At 41.8% G+C, this 19,444-nt stretch overlaps 1 protein-coding gene across 2 annotated transcripts in view; it reads left to right on the plus strand.

The window, feature by feature from the left end:
• The first annotated feature begins 1,427 nt into the window (after positions 1 to 1,427).
• LOC101887814 (tyrosine-protein phosphatase 69D) overlaps positions 1,428 to 19,444 on the plus strand; it is a 148,606-nt gene continuing 130,589 nt past the window's right edge. Inside the window, exon 1 of one of the 2 annotated variants that reach the window (XM_005189019.4) lies at positions 1,428 to 1,731. In XM_005189019.4, coding sequence (XP_005189076.1) covers positions 1,617 to 1,731 — 115 coding nt within the window. In that variant the 5' untranslated portion in view covers positions 1,428 to 1,616. The remainder of the gene's footprint in view (positions 1,732 to 19,444) is intronic. The other variant, XM_059131500.1, reaches the window with a different exon arrangement.

The following is a 19,444-nucleotide window of genomic DNA, read 5'->3' on the forward strand; positions in this document are numbered from 1 at the left end:
TTCGTAATGGGTACTATATCTTGCGACAGAAAATTGTCCATGCAGGTTCACGTTTTCGTATAGTCCACATATAACGACAAAGAACATGTTCTGTTCCAGAACAACAAGATGGTATGTTCAGTACTTGCTAGAATCTACTAGTTTTGCAATTTTCTTCGATATCATAAAGAGAAAATCTTTATCATAGTAAAAACTTTTTCATTCTTGCAGTTCTGGAACAGACTAAGAGTCTACTAGTTTTACATTTTTTTGATTTCATAATGGGAAAATAGTAGCCGGATACTATTTCGGTGGATAATGTAAACCATCAAGGTAACGTCAAGCAATCATATGTATGCAAATTTTTCAAAATTGTACATTTGATAAAAGTTTTATATACAAATTCATTGTTTGCAAACAAATCAGTGATGGGAATCTACTTTCAATTAGGTTATTCTTGAAAAGGTAAATTACAGAAAAATGCAGATCTGGATATTATTATTAATTGAAATTATTTAATTGTGACATGCGAGTCACCAAGGTGTCTTTTTATATAATATAATAATTTACGAATGGTAAAACTATTATACTTTGATAAATGGTATATTCCATAATAGAATAATATAGGTAGACGCTTCGACATAGCTGCTGAGACAATGAACTGTCAAACCAATTTTGGGATTGAAAATATTGTATGAAAATATTGAATGAAAAATTCTTTAAATTTTGAAAAATTGTTGAAAAATACGAATTATAATAACCTCCGAGTGACGTCGTATAAGAAAACATATAAAAATCTACTTATATTTAAAAAAACATTTAAATTTTTTTGACATATCAATGCTCCCAAGCGATCTACCTGTATATTTTGAAATTTATGGTTGATCTGGTTCATTACCAAGAATCCACTTGTTAACTTCCTCTTGTTTTCCACACGGGATTTGAAATAAATCCGGTCTGGTAAAATAAATGCGGAGTAAGCTATAAATCCTGATGTTTGTTACTCCAGATAATATTTTGTGTCTAAACGCGTATATAACGAAAAAAGGATATTTTACAACAATCAACAATTCACTAATCCATGGTAGAAGAATACAGGTAGATGCATGAGTGGAAACATTGATATGTAAAAAATTTTAAAATGTTTTGTCAATAATAAGTAGATATTTTTACATCCTCTTGTGCAACGCAAATCGGAGGCTGCTATAAAAATCATTCAACAATTTTTCAAATTTCAATAGACATTCATTATTTTCAGTTCCAAATTTGGTTTGACAGTTCATTGTCCCTGCAGTTGTGTTGATGCGACTACCTGCATTCTTCTACCATGCACTAATCACGACAGATTAATATTCACGTTACTTTCTCCACTAATCGCAATATTGCATTGCAGTTGATCACCTCGATAGTTTTTCGATGGTATTAAATCTACGAAGTCCCGCAGCGTTGTTAATATATAGTAGTGTTCTAAAAAGTGTATAAAGCATCTCGGTCAACATGTTTGTGTATTTAACTGAAATTCTTTATTTTGTTTAGATATTTATAATGAAATGTTTATAGTCGGTATATACCATATTAAAAAATTATTAAAGTTAGTTGAGCATCTATTTGATATATAATTCGTTCACGTTTGCAATATGGTGTCAATGAAAACATGTGAAGCCCGATGTATTGCCTTTCTGGCCATAATAAATGTGATTTATTTTTGTGCTTTTGTGATTGGTTGTGATTGTAGGACATTAAAGGAGGAAGGTAACGTATTTCACAAATGCAATTTTAAAAGTTGTCATAACACCAATATTTTTGTGAGCAAGTCAGTAGTTCACGCCCGCTGAAGTTTAAAAGTTTTGTTTAAACCATTTATGTTATGCATGTGTATGGGTGATGGGGGTACATACACAAATAAAGTTAAGTTTTTCGTTTGTGTCCTAAATATCAAAGGCTTAACACTAGTAAAAACTCTCGGATTTTTTTGAAATTGTTTCCAGAGTTAGGAATTCGTATCTGGATTCCGGGTTGAGTTGTTCCCTAACTCTAGTTTAGTAAAAACTCTTCGATTTCTTCGAAATTTTTTCCAGAGGTAGTTATTTTTTACACTGATCCCGGGAAACTATTTTTTTCTTGGCGGTCAACTTTTGGGGATTTTTATAAAAAATTCGGGTCCAACAAATTTATAATTTGGCTATAACTTCCGGACCGGAAGTGACCACTTGCTAGATAGGTATTTCCATAAGCTTTCAAACGATACCTATTATATCGGTTAAGTGGATCCGGGTACAACCCGGGTCTGGAACCCGTAATTTAGGGTCAAAAATCTGGGTTCCCGGGTCCTTTACCCAAATGTCAAATTTAGAGAACATTGGTTCGCGCTAGCCGGTGTGGGAGACACCCAGAGGAGAAAGTTTCAAGCCCCGGCCGAAGGTCGACTACTTACAAAAATATCAAAATCAGATAACTTTTGTTCGCGTTAGCAGGTGAAAAAAAAATCTCAAGCCCCAGCCGAAGGCCATCTACGAGGGCGGTTCGGATACTTCTTAGCCTATCAACGAAAGTTTTTTAAAAATATTTTTATTTTTCAATATATTCTCCCATGGTATAATTATTACAGATAGAAGCAAAACCAGCTGACTTGACTCTATAGTAATACTAGTGCTAATTCCGATATGACGTATTTTTATTTAATTCCATTAAACCTATTGTATATCAAACAATAGGTTTACCCTTTTTTGGTATAATATTTCACTGCATTTCAATGTGGACGTTATTTAGCCGAATATAGTAAAAAATAGTCCCATATTTCATGTTACCTAAAATTGCAAACGTAGAATACTTTATTTATGTACGGAGTTTGGTTTCAATTTGAAAGACGATTGCTTGAATCGTTGAGATATTTGCACCTACAGCTAAGAACTATACATTCCAATCCCACGGCAGCGGGTCCTACGATACCGGATTGACACGAAACAACAAGATCCCAGTTTCGGCCAGCGGCTGCCAACCCAGTATGTACATGTTTGTGTTTGTTTATTTTTCTGCATTGGGAGCAGCATATCCCGGAATGCTTGCTCCGGATTTTATTAGTCCGTGCCGGTATTGAGGAAAACCTCGGACCTTGGTTCTGCTCGGTTTGTCAGTGTTTCGGTGCGATGTAATGGATCCAGAACAGCAACCAACACCGCAGCACCTAACGCCACATGTTGCTGTTCCAACTCCGGATTGTGCATCATTCTTGCAATTCAATTGCAAATGACTCCGAGGCAAAATAGATGAGATAGTGGAATTTATGAGTCGAGGAATATTAAGAGCGCAGCGGTGCAGGAAACCAAGCTGAATGAAAATTGCAGCCTACAACGTTGTTATGGTTACAACGTACTAAGGAAGGATCGCACCAGTGGAGGTTGGGGATTAGCGATTCTGTTACACCATTCTGTTCAGTACTCGCTTGAGCTAGTCTCTAGTGTCCCATACATGGAATCTATGGGGGTAGAGTCAAGTGTGGAACTGCCGAGGTAGAGGTGCTTAATGTGTATATCCCGCCGATTAATAGCTGGCCATTTTTGGTAGTCAATAACCGACTGGTACTAGGGAATTTTAATGCCCACCATGAGTTGTGGCATTCCGTCCTAGGTAATTACCAGAGGGGATCAGCGCTGGCAAAGCAAAGTCCAGAGAATTCACCAACCACCCCTTCAGAGAACTACCCAACTCTTCTGATGTTCGGGTAGCAGAAAGGATTTTCCAAACATCATCAAAGCGAGCGGCTGCAGGCTCGCTATATACCTGTTGGTCGAATACCCGAGATAAGACCAAACTTCCCAGCAGAGTCAGCGGGATTAGCAAATGAGCGTTATGATCTCCATGGTACCAAACCTACTTATCCTTGAATCAGTGATTTGACAGAGGAAGTCAACCGGTTGGTACAGGAGCATAAGAGGAAAAAGTGGCTAGACCATCTGAACCGATATGAGTAAGCTGTTGGTAACGGTAACGAACCCTGGAAAAAAGTATGATAGGACCTCCGTCACATTTAACGACGTAACGGTGACTGATCCGAAAAGGTGCGCGTACTACGTCGTATCAGATCTCTCAGGATTATCTACATGAGGAGGCGAAAGTCCTTCCTTTACGTCAGCACAATCATATGCTTTCGTTGCAGTACTTGCTTAGGTGTTAGCGTGAGAGTCATCTCAACCATCATATGGTGGATAAATCTCCACCACCCAGGCGTGGTTCAACGTTACAAAGGAGAACCTCTAGATCATGAAGGCTATCAGGCAGGTCTGAGTGTCATTCATACCGACGCAGTCGCGGATGCTATATTAGCAGCTATAAAATGAATGCCGTCCTCGGAGTCCACCCCCCATCCATTGCAGCTGAAGAACATCAGCTGCCTAGACAAACCAGGGTAGTCATCTCAATTCGTATTGGGCACGAATTAATGAAGATGTCCGTGACGCCTGCCCGGCCTGTGATACAGGTCCGCACACTACGCTGCACCTCTTTAATTGCACAGCCAAACCTACCCAACTCACTCCAGAATATCTCTAGTTACAGCCCATCAAAGTTGCCGAATTTCTAAACCTGGAGCTGGAACCAGATTAGCAGAATTCAAACACTTGCATGTTCTACGACTACAACAACAACAACAACCATATCATTAACAATCCCACGGCGGCCGGTTCTATGTACCGGATTGACTCGGAGGCACATATCTCCGACCAGGGGCCGCCAACCCAGCAAATACATGTTCGTGTTCGTCCATTTTTCTGATGTGGGAGCAACATTACCCGGAATGTTTGCTCCGTATTCTCTTGGTCCGAGCCGGGATCGAAACCAACCCCGGACCATGGTTCTGCTCCGTTTGTCGTAATCGCATCCACCACAGATCGGTTTCGGTGAGATGCAACGGATGCATGGAGTGGGTGCATTTCCGGAATTGTTCCGGCCTAAACCGGATACAGGAGTATAGCGATAGGGACTACATTGCTTCCTGCTGCGTCAATGTAGACCCCAGTGAGTCTTCATCTTCGGCGTCCTCATCGTCGTCGCAATATGAGACTCCCCCGCAATCTCCCCAACAGCAACCTACGCAGCAGTTGACGCCACACATTGCTGTTCAGGTTCCGGATAATGCATCATTTCTCCAATTTAATTGTGATGGTCTCAGAGGTAAGATTAACGAAATTGTAAGCTTTATGAGCCGGAAGAACATCAAGGTCGCAGCGATCCAGGAGACGAAGCTGAGTACCACCTGCAGGCTTCAAAGTTGTGATGGATACAACGTACTGAGGAAGGATCGCTCCAGAGGTGGAGGTGGAGGATTAGCGTTCCTATTGCACCACTCTGTCCAGTACAGACCTATCTCGCCTGAGCTTGACTCTAGTGACCCGTACATGGAATGTATGGGGGTAGCGGTCAAGTGTGGAACCGCCGAGGTAGAGGTGCTCAACGTGTACATTCCGTCGTTAAATAGCTGTGCCCCACGTTATATGCCTAATATCAGTTCACTACTGGTAGGCAATAACCGTCTGGTGCTAGGGGATTTCAATGCCCATCATGAATTATGGCATTCCGTCCTAGGTAATGACCAGAGAGGCATGGCGCTGGCTGAGCAAATCGATAGCTCCACGTTTTGCACAGTGAATGAGGACGCGCCCACCAGAATAAGGGGAGACTGCCACAGTTCTCCGGACATATCCATCGTGTCCCCAGGTCTGACGAATGACGTAACTTGGCAATCAGTCATTTCACTAGGCTCAGACCACCTCCCCATTATTATCGCCATCAATAGACCACCCGACTTCATCGACTCTGAACGCCGCACTTTCCTTAACCACGGGAAAGCCAATTGGCAAGAATTCAGAGAGTATACCAATCGCCGCTTCAGAGAACTGCCCAACCCATCTGATGTTCAGGTAGCAGATAGGTGTTTCCGGGACATCATCAAAGCTGCAGCCGCTCGCTATATACCTGCTGGTCGAATACCTGAAATAAGACCAAATTTCCCAGCAGAGGCAGCGGGATTAGCAAACGAGCGAGATGAGCTTCGCCGTACTAACCCTAATAACCCCAGAGTCAGGGAACTTACTCTGGAGGTAAACAGGTTAGTAGGTGAGCATAAGCGGAAAAAGTGGTTAGAACATCTGAAGCATTGCAACATCGGTACCGGAACGAGTAAATTGTGGGCAACGGTTAAGTCGCTTTCGAACCCTGGAAAAAAGGACGATCGGACATCTGTCTCATTTAACGGCGTAGAAGTGACAGATCCGAAGAGGTGCGCGTGTTATTTGAACCGGCAGTTTGTAGAGCACCCCGAGAGTGACAGGGCGAAGAGAAGGATACTACGCCGTGTACGATCCCTTCCAGCCGAGGAGGTACCACCACAATTTACGTTGGCAGATGTTGCACAGGTCATCAGAAGCGCAAAGTCATCCAAAGCGCTTGGTCCTGACGGAATCTCAATGGTGATGTTGAAGCAACTGGATGAACCAGGAGTTGAGTATCTGACAAAGCTTCTCAATCTGTCGTTAGCCACCCTAGTAGTTCCCGATGCCTGGAAAATGGGCAGGGTGGTCCCGCTACTGAAGCCAGGCAAGGATGCCAGCAAAAGTGATTCATACAGGCCGATATCACTTTTGTCACCAGTAGCAAAGACGCTTGAGGCTTTACTCCTCCCCAGCATAAGAGAGTGTTTCCCAGTAGCCGATCATCAACATGGATTCCGGAAATTGCATAGCACTACAACGTTGGATAGTAAACTACATGTGTGGACGCCAGTCGTACGTGGAATTCAGAAACAAGAAGTCGAGCATCCGTAGAGTTAAACAGGGAGTTCCCCAAGGTGGGGTGATATCTCCGGAACTGTTTAACCTCTACCTTTCTGAAATTCCACGCCCTCCAGACGGCATAGAGATTGTTACGTACGCAGATGATTGTACGCTCGTGGCGTCCGGACCCATTATTGATGACATTTGCGATCGGTTGAACGCTTACCTTGTTGATCTTACCGCCTTTTTCACTGCGAGGAATATGAAGATATCCGCCACTAAGTCGACGGCCACACTTTTCACCACATGGACTGCGGAGATGGGGCTATCCTTGAATGTGCAGGTCGATGGTGCTATTATTCCGACCACCAACTACCCCAAGGTACTAGGGGTCACATTCGATAGCCTCTTTAAGTCGTCCGCGCATACCACAGCTATCTGCGACAAGATTAGAAGTAGGAACAAGGTCCTCAAGTCTCTGGCCGGCAGTACTTGGGGAGCTGATAAGGAAACCTTGTTGACCTCTTACAACGCGATAGGCCGGTCTGTGGTAAACTATGCGGCTCCGGTGTGGTCCGCTAACGTCAGTGCTACGCAGTGGAAAAATGTTCAGTCCTGCCAGAATGCCGCCCTTAGAACCGCAACAGGGTGCCTTCTCATGACACCTGTCGATCACCTACATGAGGAGGCGAAGGTCTTACCGGTGCGACAGCATAACAAAATGCTGTCAATGCAATACCTACTTGGGTGTTATAGACAAAGCCATCCAAATCACCATCTTGTGGATAGGCAACCTCCGCCCAGGCACGTTAGGAAAGACCTTCATGATCTAGAGAGAGAGGTACAGAGGTATAAGAGAGAGCCTCTAGATCAACAGGCCTATCAAGCGGGACTGAATAGTATTCACTCTAATGCGGTCTCAGAAGCCATTGAAGGATATAGAGTGAATACTGTGCTAGGAGACCATCCCCCTCCCGTCGCAGCTGAAGAACGAGAGCTGCCCCGACAAACCCGAGTAGTCTTGGCTCAATTACGATCCGGATGGTGCAGCCGCCTAAATTCCTACTGGGCCCGGATCAACGGCGACGTGTAGAACATCTGCCCAGCATGTGGCACAGGCCCACATGACACGCTGCACTTATTTCGTTGCCCAGCCAAGCCTACTCACCTAACTCCAGTCTCGTTATGGACACAACCCATACAGGTTGCAAGACTGGACTTAGAGGCAGAACCCGATTGAACTGAGTCAGAAAATGGAAACCAAACGTACACAGATGTATGAGCTGCTACAACAACAACCATATCATTATTAATTTCTTGTCCCGATAAACCTTTTTATGTAAATATTTAATGACAACACGCATTTCTAATTATTCATTTCATTTATTTACATTCAATACAAAGAAAGCCATTGAATGCCAATTATATTTTCCATTGTAAAAAAAATGCGGATGCGTCTTTTTTGAACACCTGTTTCTATATGAAGGAGTTGAAAGAAACATGTGTTCATAACAGAGATGGAAGTTTCCGAACTGCCCTCGAACTTACAAAAAGTGTCAAATTTAGAGGACTTTGGTTCACGTTAGCCGGCGTGGGACATACCCAGAGGAGAAAATCTCAAGCCCGAAGGCCGGTTACTTACAACAACTGTTAAATTTAGAAAACTTTTGTTCGCGTAGCCGGTTGAACATACCCAGAAGAAAATATCTCGTGTTATGTGGGTGGAAAGACCCATATCTCTGGACCCGAAGAAGGAAAGGTAAGAGTGTCCGCTATAATTTGGCATCAATTTTGTTGACCCCCCATAATGGGCCGTTTTTTCGACTTTTTGGGGATTTTATAAAAAATCCGTTCCCAAAAAATCGATCATTGACTATAACTTCCGAGCGCTTTTTGGGCCGCTTGACTATCGACATATATAGTATTAAGACTTTCGCAGGAAACACCTCCACCCGTTTTCATCTTAGAGCGGTCGGTATAGATAGCTATACCGCTGAAAGGTAGTGTTCTGGGTCCAAGTGTCTCTGCTAGGTGGTGGATGTCCAGTGTTTCGAAGTCTATCCTAGGTGATATATAGTCACTAGTTAAAACCCGACCCCCTAAATTCTCCACATAATTCATAATGACCGAATGTCCGAAAGATTGACTACGCCATTGACCAAGTTCCTTGAGTCCCAGTGCACATCTCGCTGCTTGTTAATCTACAAATATACTTAACGGTTTCAAGTTAAGTAGGGTGTCCGAGGCAGACTGAAGTGTGCTTCTAAGTGCACCTGTTATTAATAGTGATGCTGCTTCTTGAACTTTTTCAAGGTTTGTACTGAGCCTTCCCCAGATAGTGCCACCAAACTAAACCTCCATAAGTCAAAATCGGACGGACGATTGACTCATATACACATCTGATGATATTCGGTCTCAGTCCCCAGATCTTGCTTATGGAGTTTTTGCAGGAGTAGAGTGCTATCAAGCCTCGTTAAGCGCGTTCCTCGATGTTTTTCTTCCAGTTCAGACGCTGGTCGAGGATGGTGCCCATTGCAACGCGTCCATCTCGATAGTCCCACAAGAGTTCCCTGCATTTAGTCAGAAATAGCAATCAACAGAACTACGTCGTCAGCGTAAGCAACGACATTACTTCCATTAAGTTCCAGATCTATTAATACATTATTTATCACCAGAAGCCATAGGTGTGGTGACAAGATTACCCCCCCCCCCCCCTCCTTTAGGTATACCCCTGGTCACTGGTTTCCTGACGGAGCACTCCCCTATGCTTGGCTTGATGATTCTGAGCATAACATCAACACATTCTATGCGGAAAAGTGATATACCAAGTTCAGTTAGAGAATTATGTATAGCGTCAAGTGTGGCATTACTAAAGGCCCCCTCTATGTCAAGGAATGGTGATAACGTGAAACGTGAGCTATTCAGATTCTTCTCAATGTAGTCCACAACATCGTGTTGCGCTGTTTCAACAGACTTGCCTTTGGTAGCAAATTTCTAATCTCTAAATCTATGTCTTTCCAGGGGTTTCAAAAGGAATGATGAAAGACTTATAGGCCTGTAGTCCGTTGGAAGTGCATGACTCGGTTTCCCTGCCTTAGAAATATTAGTGACTGTTACCTCCCTTCACAGTAGTGGAATGTGCGATATACGCAAACAAGGCTTATAGACCACTTTTAGAATCGGCACTAAGACCGTCGATGCTTGCTGTAGCATGGCGGTGATAATGCCGTCTGGTCTCGGTGTGCTGGCCAATAGATTGAGAGTCTTCAAAGCAGAGTCAGTCCACGTATTATCTGTTCGCTTTATGCTTCCAATGCATTTAGGGTCCTTAGAAAGCACCTTGCGGAACCTGGATGCTTCATTGACATCTTCTATGGACTCAGTAAAGCAAAGCCAAGATTTACGTTTAGCCTTCTTGATCTTGCTATTGTACTTATTGAAAGCTGACCTATACGTCTCCCAGTCCGTCTTGTTGGCCCTTTTATATAGACGTCTTCTTACTTTCCTAAGACCAGCTAGATGCTTAGACCACTAGACCGGTTGGCATTTCTTGCCAGGGATTGTAAGTGGACACGTCTTCTCATAGCATTCAAGTAAGACTTTTGTCAAGAAATTCACAGAGTCATCCACATTCGAGACTGAGTCCACATTTAGGTTTCTTGTGGATCTCAGCCTCAATGTAACGTGCTCTGTAAATCTGTCCCAACGAGCCTTCCTTCGAACATTCGGAGGATACTTTCCAGATTAGTATGAGCGGTTCATCCTCATTAGTTAGGGTGAGATCAATGACCTCCAATGAATAAAATCCAAAACGGACTCACCTCACCATTGGTGTCCTAACTGCCCCATTGAAAGTTGTTGTTGTTGCAGCAGCTCATACATCCGTGTTCGTTCGGTTTCCATTTTCTGACTCGGTTCAATCAGGTTCTACCTCTAAGTCCAGTCTCAAAAAGGATGCAACCTGTATGGGTTGTGTCCATAACGAGACTGGAGTTAGGTGAGTAGGCTTGGCTGGGCAGCGAAATAGGTGCAACGTGTCATGTGGGCCTGTGCCACATGCTGGGCAGATGTTCTGCACGTCGCCGTTAATCCGGGCCCAGTAGGAATTTAGGCGGCTGCACCATCCGGATCGTAATTGAGCCAAGACTACTCGGGTTTGTCGGGGCAGCTCTCGTTCTTCAGCTGCGACGGGAGGGGGATGGTCTCCTAGCACTGTATTCACTCTATATCCTTCAATGGCTTCTGAGACCGCATTAGAGTGAATACAATTCAGTTCCGCTTGATAGGCCTGTTGATATAGAGGCTCTCTCTTATACCTCTCTCTCTAGATCATGAAGGTCTTTCCTAACGTGCCTGGGCGGAGGTTGCCTATCCACAAGATGGTGATTTGGATGGCTTTGTCTATAACACCCAAGCAGGTATTGCATTGACAGCATTTTGTTATGCTGTCGCACCGGTAAGTCCTTCGCCTCCTCATGTAGGTGATCGACAGGTGTCATGAGAAGGCACCCTGTTGCGGTTCTAAGGGCGGCATTCTGGAAGGAGTGCACATTTTTCCACTGCGTAGCACTGACGTTGACGGTCCACACCGGAGCCGCATAGTTTACCACAGACCGGCCTATCGCGTTGTAAGAGGTCAACAAGGTTTCCTTATCAGCTCCCCAAGTACTGCCGGCCAGAGACTTGAGGACCTTGTTCCTACTTCTAATCTTGTCGCAGATAGCTGTGGTATGCGCGGACGACTTAAAAAGGCTATCGAATGTGACCCCTAATACCTTGGGGTAGTTGGTGGTCGGAATAATAGCACCATCGACCTGTACATTCAAGGATAGCCCCATCTCCGCAGTCCATGTGGTGAATAGTGTGGCCGTCTTAGTGGCGGATATCTTCATATTTCTCGCAGTGAAAAAGGCGGTAAGATCAACAAGGTAAGCGTTTAACCGATCGCAAATGTCATCAATAATGGGTCCGGACGCCACGAGCGTACAATCATCTGCGTACGTTATAATCTCTATGCCGTCTGGAGGGCGTGGAATGTCAGAAAGGTAGAGGTTAAACAGTTCCGGAGATATCACCCCACCTTGGGGAACTCCCTGTTTAACTCTATGGATGATCGACTTCTTGTTTCTGAATTCCACGTACGACTGGCGTCCACACAAGTATTTTACTATCCAACGTTTCAAACTTGGCCGGAGGGTGGTGCGCTCAATGTCCGCGAACAGTGTGGCATGATTGCCTGTATCAAAAGCTTTTGATAAATCAAGTGCCACCATAACTGTTCTATCGCACGGCCTGTTCTGGTTGAGACCTCTACTGACATGTGTGGAAATGGCGTGTAAAGCTGTTGTTGTGCCATGCAATTTCCGGAACCCGTGTTGATGATCGGCTACTGGGAAACACTCTCTTATGCTGGGGAGGAGTAAAGCCTCAAGCGTCTTTGCTACTGGTGACAAAAGTGATATCGGCCTGTATGAATCACTTTTGCTGGCATCCTTGCCTGGCTTCAGTAGCGGGACCACCCTGCCCATTTTCCAGGCATCGGGAACTACTAGGGTGGCTAACGACAGATTGAGAAGCTTTGTAAGATACTCAACTCCTGGTTCATCCAGTTGCTTCAACATCACCATTGAGATTCCGTCAGGACCAAGCGCTTTGGATGACTTTGCGCTTCTGATGACCTGTGCAACATCTGCCAACTTAAATTGTGGAGGTACCTCCTCGGCTGGAAGGGATCGTACACGGCGTAGGACCCTTCTCTTCGCCCTGTCACTCTCGGGGTGCTCTACAAACTGCCGGTTAAATAACACGCGCACCTCTTCGGATCTGTCACTTCTACGCCGTTGAATGAGACAGATGTCCGATCGTCCTTTTTCCCAGGGTTCGAGAGCGACTTAACCGTTGCCCACAATTTACTCGTTCCGGTACCGATGTTGCAATGCTTCAGATGTTCTAACCACTTTTTCCGCTTATGCTCACCTACTAACCTGTTTACCTTCAGAGTAAGTTCCCTGACTCTGGGGTTATTAGGGTTAGTACGGCGAAGCTCATCTCGCTCGTTTGCTAATCCTGATGCTGGGGAATTTGGTCTTATTTCAGGTATTCGACCAGCAGGTATATAGGGAGCGGCTGCAGCTTTGATGATGTCCCGGAAACACCTATTGGTATACTCTCTGAATTCTTGCCAATTAGCTTTCCCGTGGTTAAGGAAAGTGCGGCGTTCAGAGTCAATGAAGTCGGGTGGTCTGTTGATGGGGATAATAATGGGGAGGTGGTCTGAGCCTAGAAAAATGACTGATTGCCAAGTTACGTCATTCGTCAGACCTGGGGGCACGATGGATATGTCCGGAGAAGTGTGGCAGTCTCCCCGTATTCTGGTGGGCGCGTCCTCATTCACTTTGCAAAACGTGGAGCTATCAATTTGCTCAGCCAGCGCCATGCCTCTCTGGTCATTACCTAGGACGGAATGCCATAATTCATGATGGGCATTGAAATCCCCTAGCACCAGACGGTTATTGCCTACCAGTGGTGAACTGATATTAGGCATATAACGTGGGGCACAGTTATTTAACGGCGGAATGTACACGTTGAGCACCTCTACCTCGGCGGTTCCACATTTGACCGCTACCCCCATACATTCCATGTACGGGTCACTAGAGTCAAGCTCAGGCGAGATAGGTCTGTACTGGACAGAGTGGTGCAATAGGAACGCTAATCCTCCACCTCCACCTCTGGAGCGATCCTTCCTCAGTACGTTGTATCCATCACAACTTTGAAGCCTGCAGGTGGTACTCAGCTTCGTTTCCTGGATCGCTGCGACCTTGATGTTCTTCCGACTCATAAAGCTTACAATTTCGTTAATCTTATCCCACGGCGGCCGGTTCTATGTACCGGATTTACTCGGAGGCATATTTCTCCGACCAGGGGCCGCCAACCCAGCAAATACATGTTCGTGTTCGTCCCATTGAAAGTGGTGCGTGTTGGTGTCACATCCAACGATGAGACTGCCTTTACTGGCCATCAGTATCGATGGACACCTTGACGACCAGGCCTCCACCCTCCGTACTAGAACCAACTAACCGCCAGTTGTCCGTACTAAGGTTGGGATTCTGTTTCCCCAATATTGCAAACACACGAGACGGATCCACCGATGGTGGCGGCACCCATGTCGACATTATTTTCCTCCTCCTTTAGGGAAACAGCCGCCAGCTCACTTACTTCGCAAAGACCGTAGAAGTCAGCTACCGACTTTAGCTGATTTTGCCTTCCGGATCAGCACGGTCGATGACGGTTACGCGGAGATTGTCCGGATATACAGGCTGGGATATTTTCCTCTTCCTACCGTTTTGACTTGAAGGTTGGGGTTTGTTGGACGCGCTAGTGGCCTTAACAGGCTTGTCTGCTTTGGCAGGTTGCGCCGGTCCAGCAGAAACTTGCTCACTGCTCTCAGGTTCGCCCTGATAAGGGTCTTTTCCCTCTCTGTCACCTGAGAGGGGTCACGGTCAATGATTTTTTGGTTTTTCACTTGTCTCTAGATTCTTTCGCATACTACGTCTCTGTACCGGACAAAGTCGTAGTTTGGATTTGTTTTTTTTTTTGTTAAGTTCTGATTTGTTTTCATAAGAGGTTTGTGGGCAGAAGATGAAATGTTATGAAGAGTATTTCATAATAAATACTAAACTTTGCATCTAGATTGGTCCACCGATGTTCAAAATATGTCTCAACTACTTATTTTTGTGCGTTATTTTGCAAGAAAATGTGCATAAAGATATTTTGCTCTGTAAGGCTTTAATAATTTTTAGAATCTCTGTTTTATTAACTCTAGCAAAGCTCTGCTAATTAAATATGTCTGTGCTAAATTGTGTCTTGGGTAAAACTATCGAATTTTTAGTATCCAAAATGCACAATATATTCAGATTGAAATGAAGTTTTAATCAAAACTTCATACACTTACTAAAAATTTTGCATTTTCATGGTTTAATAGCATTCAAGTTTTTCCTTTTTCGGAAAGAAGTTTATCGAGGAGGATTTTAGCAAAATCATTGCACAATTTTTATGTCCAAAACCATTTCAAAGTTTTCATATATAAAACTTAGAAACCAACAGTGACCTCAATACCAAATTTGAGGATTTGAACCAAATACCAAATATGGTAAGTACCATTCACTACTTTTCTTACAATTATAGTACACATTTCCGCAACCACATCCGCATGTCCTGTGTACGGAACAATTTTCGTGCACTTGTTGTACACATTTCCAAAACTACTTCTTTATCATAAACCAACCACCAAAATTTCAAAATTCCAGCTTTATCTGTTCACCTGAAACCAAACTGTTCTATATTTTGTACCATTTAGTACAGTTCGCACAGTTAGTACACATATCCAAAACCACCTTCATATATCAAACTAACTTTCCGAGCTTGATTCTCATTCTAAATTTAAATTTTTTTGTTCTGTCCGTTCACATAATCCAAAATTGCAGGATTTTAGCAGTTTAGTATCATTATAGAACTCTCCGTTACCTTAAACTTTAAATTTCTAAAAACCATTTGGTACATCTATTCTGCACTCCATCAGTGACTCTTTCCAAATTTCAGAATTCTAGCTCATTCCATTTATCTAATACATATTACAGTACAGTATTTTTTAATACATAGTACAGTATTTTTTAGTACTATTTGTACTATTTTAGTACGAATTTCCTTATCAAACGCCTACGCATCACAAGATTCTAGCTTCAGCTATTTTTCTGGGCGTTGATTTTAGGTCGGTCAGTCAACTGACTGATTTTCACTACTCTTATATATAGATATGATATATCATTAAACATTATTTATTATGTTAGTATTAATCTTGAATCGCGGCTTATATACATATAAATTAGATGATGAAATTATTGACATTAATGAGAAGTCGGCGTTCAATGGAGCTGATAATTTCTAGTTGGACGGACAGGAAGGTTTTTATTTATATTTTTCAACTAGCTGATGCTCGTTCTTTCGATCTAAGAACTGTAGACTGCAATTCACTCTAAAAATAAAAAATATCAGGATGAATAATGGAGCTTCAAGATCAGAAATGGTATCGATGAAAAATGAAGTCGTCAATTGAAAAATACTGATCTCTTTCCAAAAAAAAGACTTAGACGAATTTATAATTTGGACAGATTCCGAGGCATTTGGTCATCTCTGGAGAAATCATTTAAACAAGATAATTCCATCGGCCAATATGACTTTCAGGACATTTCTTCCAGTCCAACATATATATCAAAGGAAAGCTTATCCATTGACATCATAAAAAGTATAGGATAATTGGACATTTTTCGAGGTATTTGATATATTCTGGAGAAATTCTTTGAATGATAATTCCATTGGTCAATATGCCTTCACATCTTCACAGACACAGTGATAAAGATTGTGGCAGTTAACTTAATGGCGTATATTTTATTATTCCTCGCATGGAAGAAGTCGGCAACCTCCGTGAGTTAGGTGTTCAGCATTATTACACCTATCTCGTCTTAAATCTATCTACGGTGGGTCATTTCATATGTCATCTCTATGGCGAGGAGTTCAGAAAAATACATGTTAAAAAGCTCCTGAGGTAAACTTACCTTGAAAAACTCCCTGTTTCAGTTCAGTAGAACTACACTCTGCGGGTTTTGGAGTTGTTATTACGGGATTCCAAGTACAACTGGCGTTCACACATATTGTTTATTATTCAACATTTAAGTAGTCTCGACAATAAGTTAGGGGCTTGGTTTGGTTTAAAAATGCGCAGATATAAGGTAAGCGGCAACGGTTTCATGGTCCATAGTGTCATCCTAGGAAGAATAAAGTAATTGGGGATAGAGATAAAGAGAAGAAAAGAATTTATAGAGATAGCAGTCTATCAGAGAATGTTTTTGGCAACCCTGCAAATTATGATGGGATCTATGTTCGAGAAGAAAGTTAGAGTTTCTATCTCCCACCTGCCAAATAGGCATTTCTCTTTTTAGATACCATGATATATCTGCATAACATGAGTCATATTCACTCAGTTCACAGTAGTCAGAAACACTGTTATCTCGCCTTGAGTTCACTAGTGCAATTCTCTAATTCATTTTTTTGAGTTACCCGGAAAAATCGGTAACTTTGAAACCCAAAATTTTGATATAAAAATTAGTTAAAGTTGACAACATTGGTATCTATCGGTATGTCTTAGAGGCTACTTTGATTTCGTCGCTAACTTACCGATAAAAATTTCGTTAATTACCGAAATTATAACCATTTTATTTTTTTTTTGTCTTTGATCATTCAGTATGCCTACCATGCTAACTGGCCAATGCATATTACTGTTTAATGTTTATATCAGACACTAAATAACCGACGACAAGGAAAACATATATTAGAAACGTTACAGAAATATTTTATTCCCAAATCGCCAAATATGGTAGAAACCCACAAAGAAAAGTAACAAGAACGATGGACATGGGCTTAAAAGTCTATTCCAGAGCATTTCCGTGTACGATAAAAACAATAAATCCCTATTAAAAATCAGGCCTGTTAGATTAAAATATAATTCTATGTCATGACATGCTGACATAACATATTTTTTGTACAACATTTAATCGATCGATAAAAACAATAAATCCCTATTAAAAATGAGTCCTGTTAGATTAAAATATAATTCTATGTCATGACATGCTGACATAACATATTTTTTGTACAACCAACGCCATCTATTGAATTGAATAATTGAATCAAATCTTTATATATTATATGTCTTTGGTTTGATGTAGTGTATTGTCTGCTACAAGATGGTGCTGTAGAAGAAATACATTCGGCTTTAGAGGAATTTACTGGGAAATTCATTTGGTCAGATCCCTTTTTGAATCGAACAATTAAATGAGGGTTTTGTAATTTTTATAAAATTTCTTCGTAAGCAGCTTGATCAGATTTGAAGGATGCAACATGATTTATATGGCCAGCTTGTGAATTGATTTTGTTCCGTAGTTTTTTCGGAGTATTTCTGGTTTTCTCACAAAAGGAAACAATTTCTGATTATAATTAACTTTGCTGGAAACAAATTGTTACAACTGCAAAGACAACAAAGAACTGATATTTATTCTTTTGTGGCAAAGACTAAAAGTTCACTTTCAAATAGTCCGAGAGCAAGGAAATTTACTATTCTGACAAGTATTACGATGAGAAGTATGAGTACAGACATGTGGTGTTACCCAAGGAGCTGGTCAAGCTGGTACCTACTTTACCGTAGTGTTCTGTACCGTTTCGAGGTGGAGTGGTTCACTAAGATAATGTACCGTACCGGAACACAACCCTTAAAAATATTTTAGTGATACTGTACCGCAGTCGGAGCACTAAAAAACGTAGTGTACCGCAGTCGGAGCACTACAAAATCGTAGTGTTCCGCAGCCGGAGCACTACAAAATCGTAGTGTACCACATGGCGGAACATTAAAAAAATAATGTACCGGTAGTGTACCTCATGTTTGTTGTTTACGATGTTTGAGAACAATTAGATGTTTGATGTTTTTGATAATGCAAAAATTACTAATACAAATCAATGTTATGAAAATGAAAGTTGAATTTATTTTATTTGTCATGTACGTTTAGATTGGTTGCGAAATTAAAGATAGAAAAAATTTGAGAATATGTAGAAAGAATAAAAAAAGTCCAAATCTGAAGTGGTAATAATTTGTATTTGACCATTGAAAATTGAAATTTTTAATTTTCCGCGAAAAAAGGGTATTTTAGTTGTTGCGTTGCGTATTTTCGGTGCCACAAAATTAATAAAACCTAAATATTTTACAGAGCATGGCTGAGTGTTTAAAATCAGTTTTATGATTTAGGTGTAAATAAAACTAAACCATCAAGAAAATAGTTTGTCAAAATTTCGGTGTACAGGTGGACTTTTTAGACCCTTCACCATACTATGGAGGGTATATTAACTTTGTCATTCCTTTTGTAACTCCTCGAAATACTCATGTCAGACCCAACAAAGTACATATATTCTTGATCAGCGTAAAATTCTAAGTCGATTTAGCGATGTCTGTCTGTTGTAATCACGCTATCTTTCGAACGAATTGAGATAAAAAGCTAGAATTTGGCACACATGTTTATTTTTCTAGTAGGCAGGTTAAGTTCGTAAATGGGCCATTGATGAGGTCGACTCCTAACCTCATCACAAAGCGATGTAACTAACGAAAGAGAAAGAAAACGCCGCGAAATGATTTTTCTCGTTCCGTGGCTGGAGGGGAACTCAATTTATTTACAACATATTCTTAACACTAAAGCTTACATCTCATACATTTACACATGCATTTTATTTACCAATGCAAGCTGTGCGCTAACGCACACATTACGTTGCGGGAGAAAACAAAACGTAACTAATTTGTGATCGACCCTTTCTTGTCTTCTATTTATGGCCGTGACATTTATTACATTATTTATTTCCGACTGAAAACACATGCATCTTAAGTGTTTTCTTTATTTAACTAATTTACATTCTTCGGAAAAGACAAATAAAAATGAGATAAGAAGAATTTAAAGTGTGTTGAATGTTCAACACACAAACTATTTTTACAATATGTACAGTTTCTACAAAACTAAACATACTCCCGGCCTTAAAAGATCCTAATCTTTTAATAAACTTAGATCGATCGATTCTAATTTTTTTAAATTATATAAAACTAGCTGGCC

Source organism: Musca domestica, unplaced genomic scaffold, assembly GCF_030504385.1.
Source record: "Musca domestica strain aabys unplaced genomic scaffold, Musca_domestica.polishedcontigs.V.1.1 9, whole genome shotgun sequence".
NCBI classification, from domain to species: domain Eukaryota; kingdom Metazoa; phylum Arthropoda; class Insecta; order Diptera; family Muscidae; genus Musca; species Musca domestica.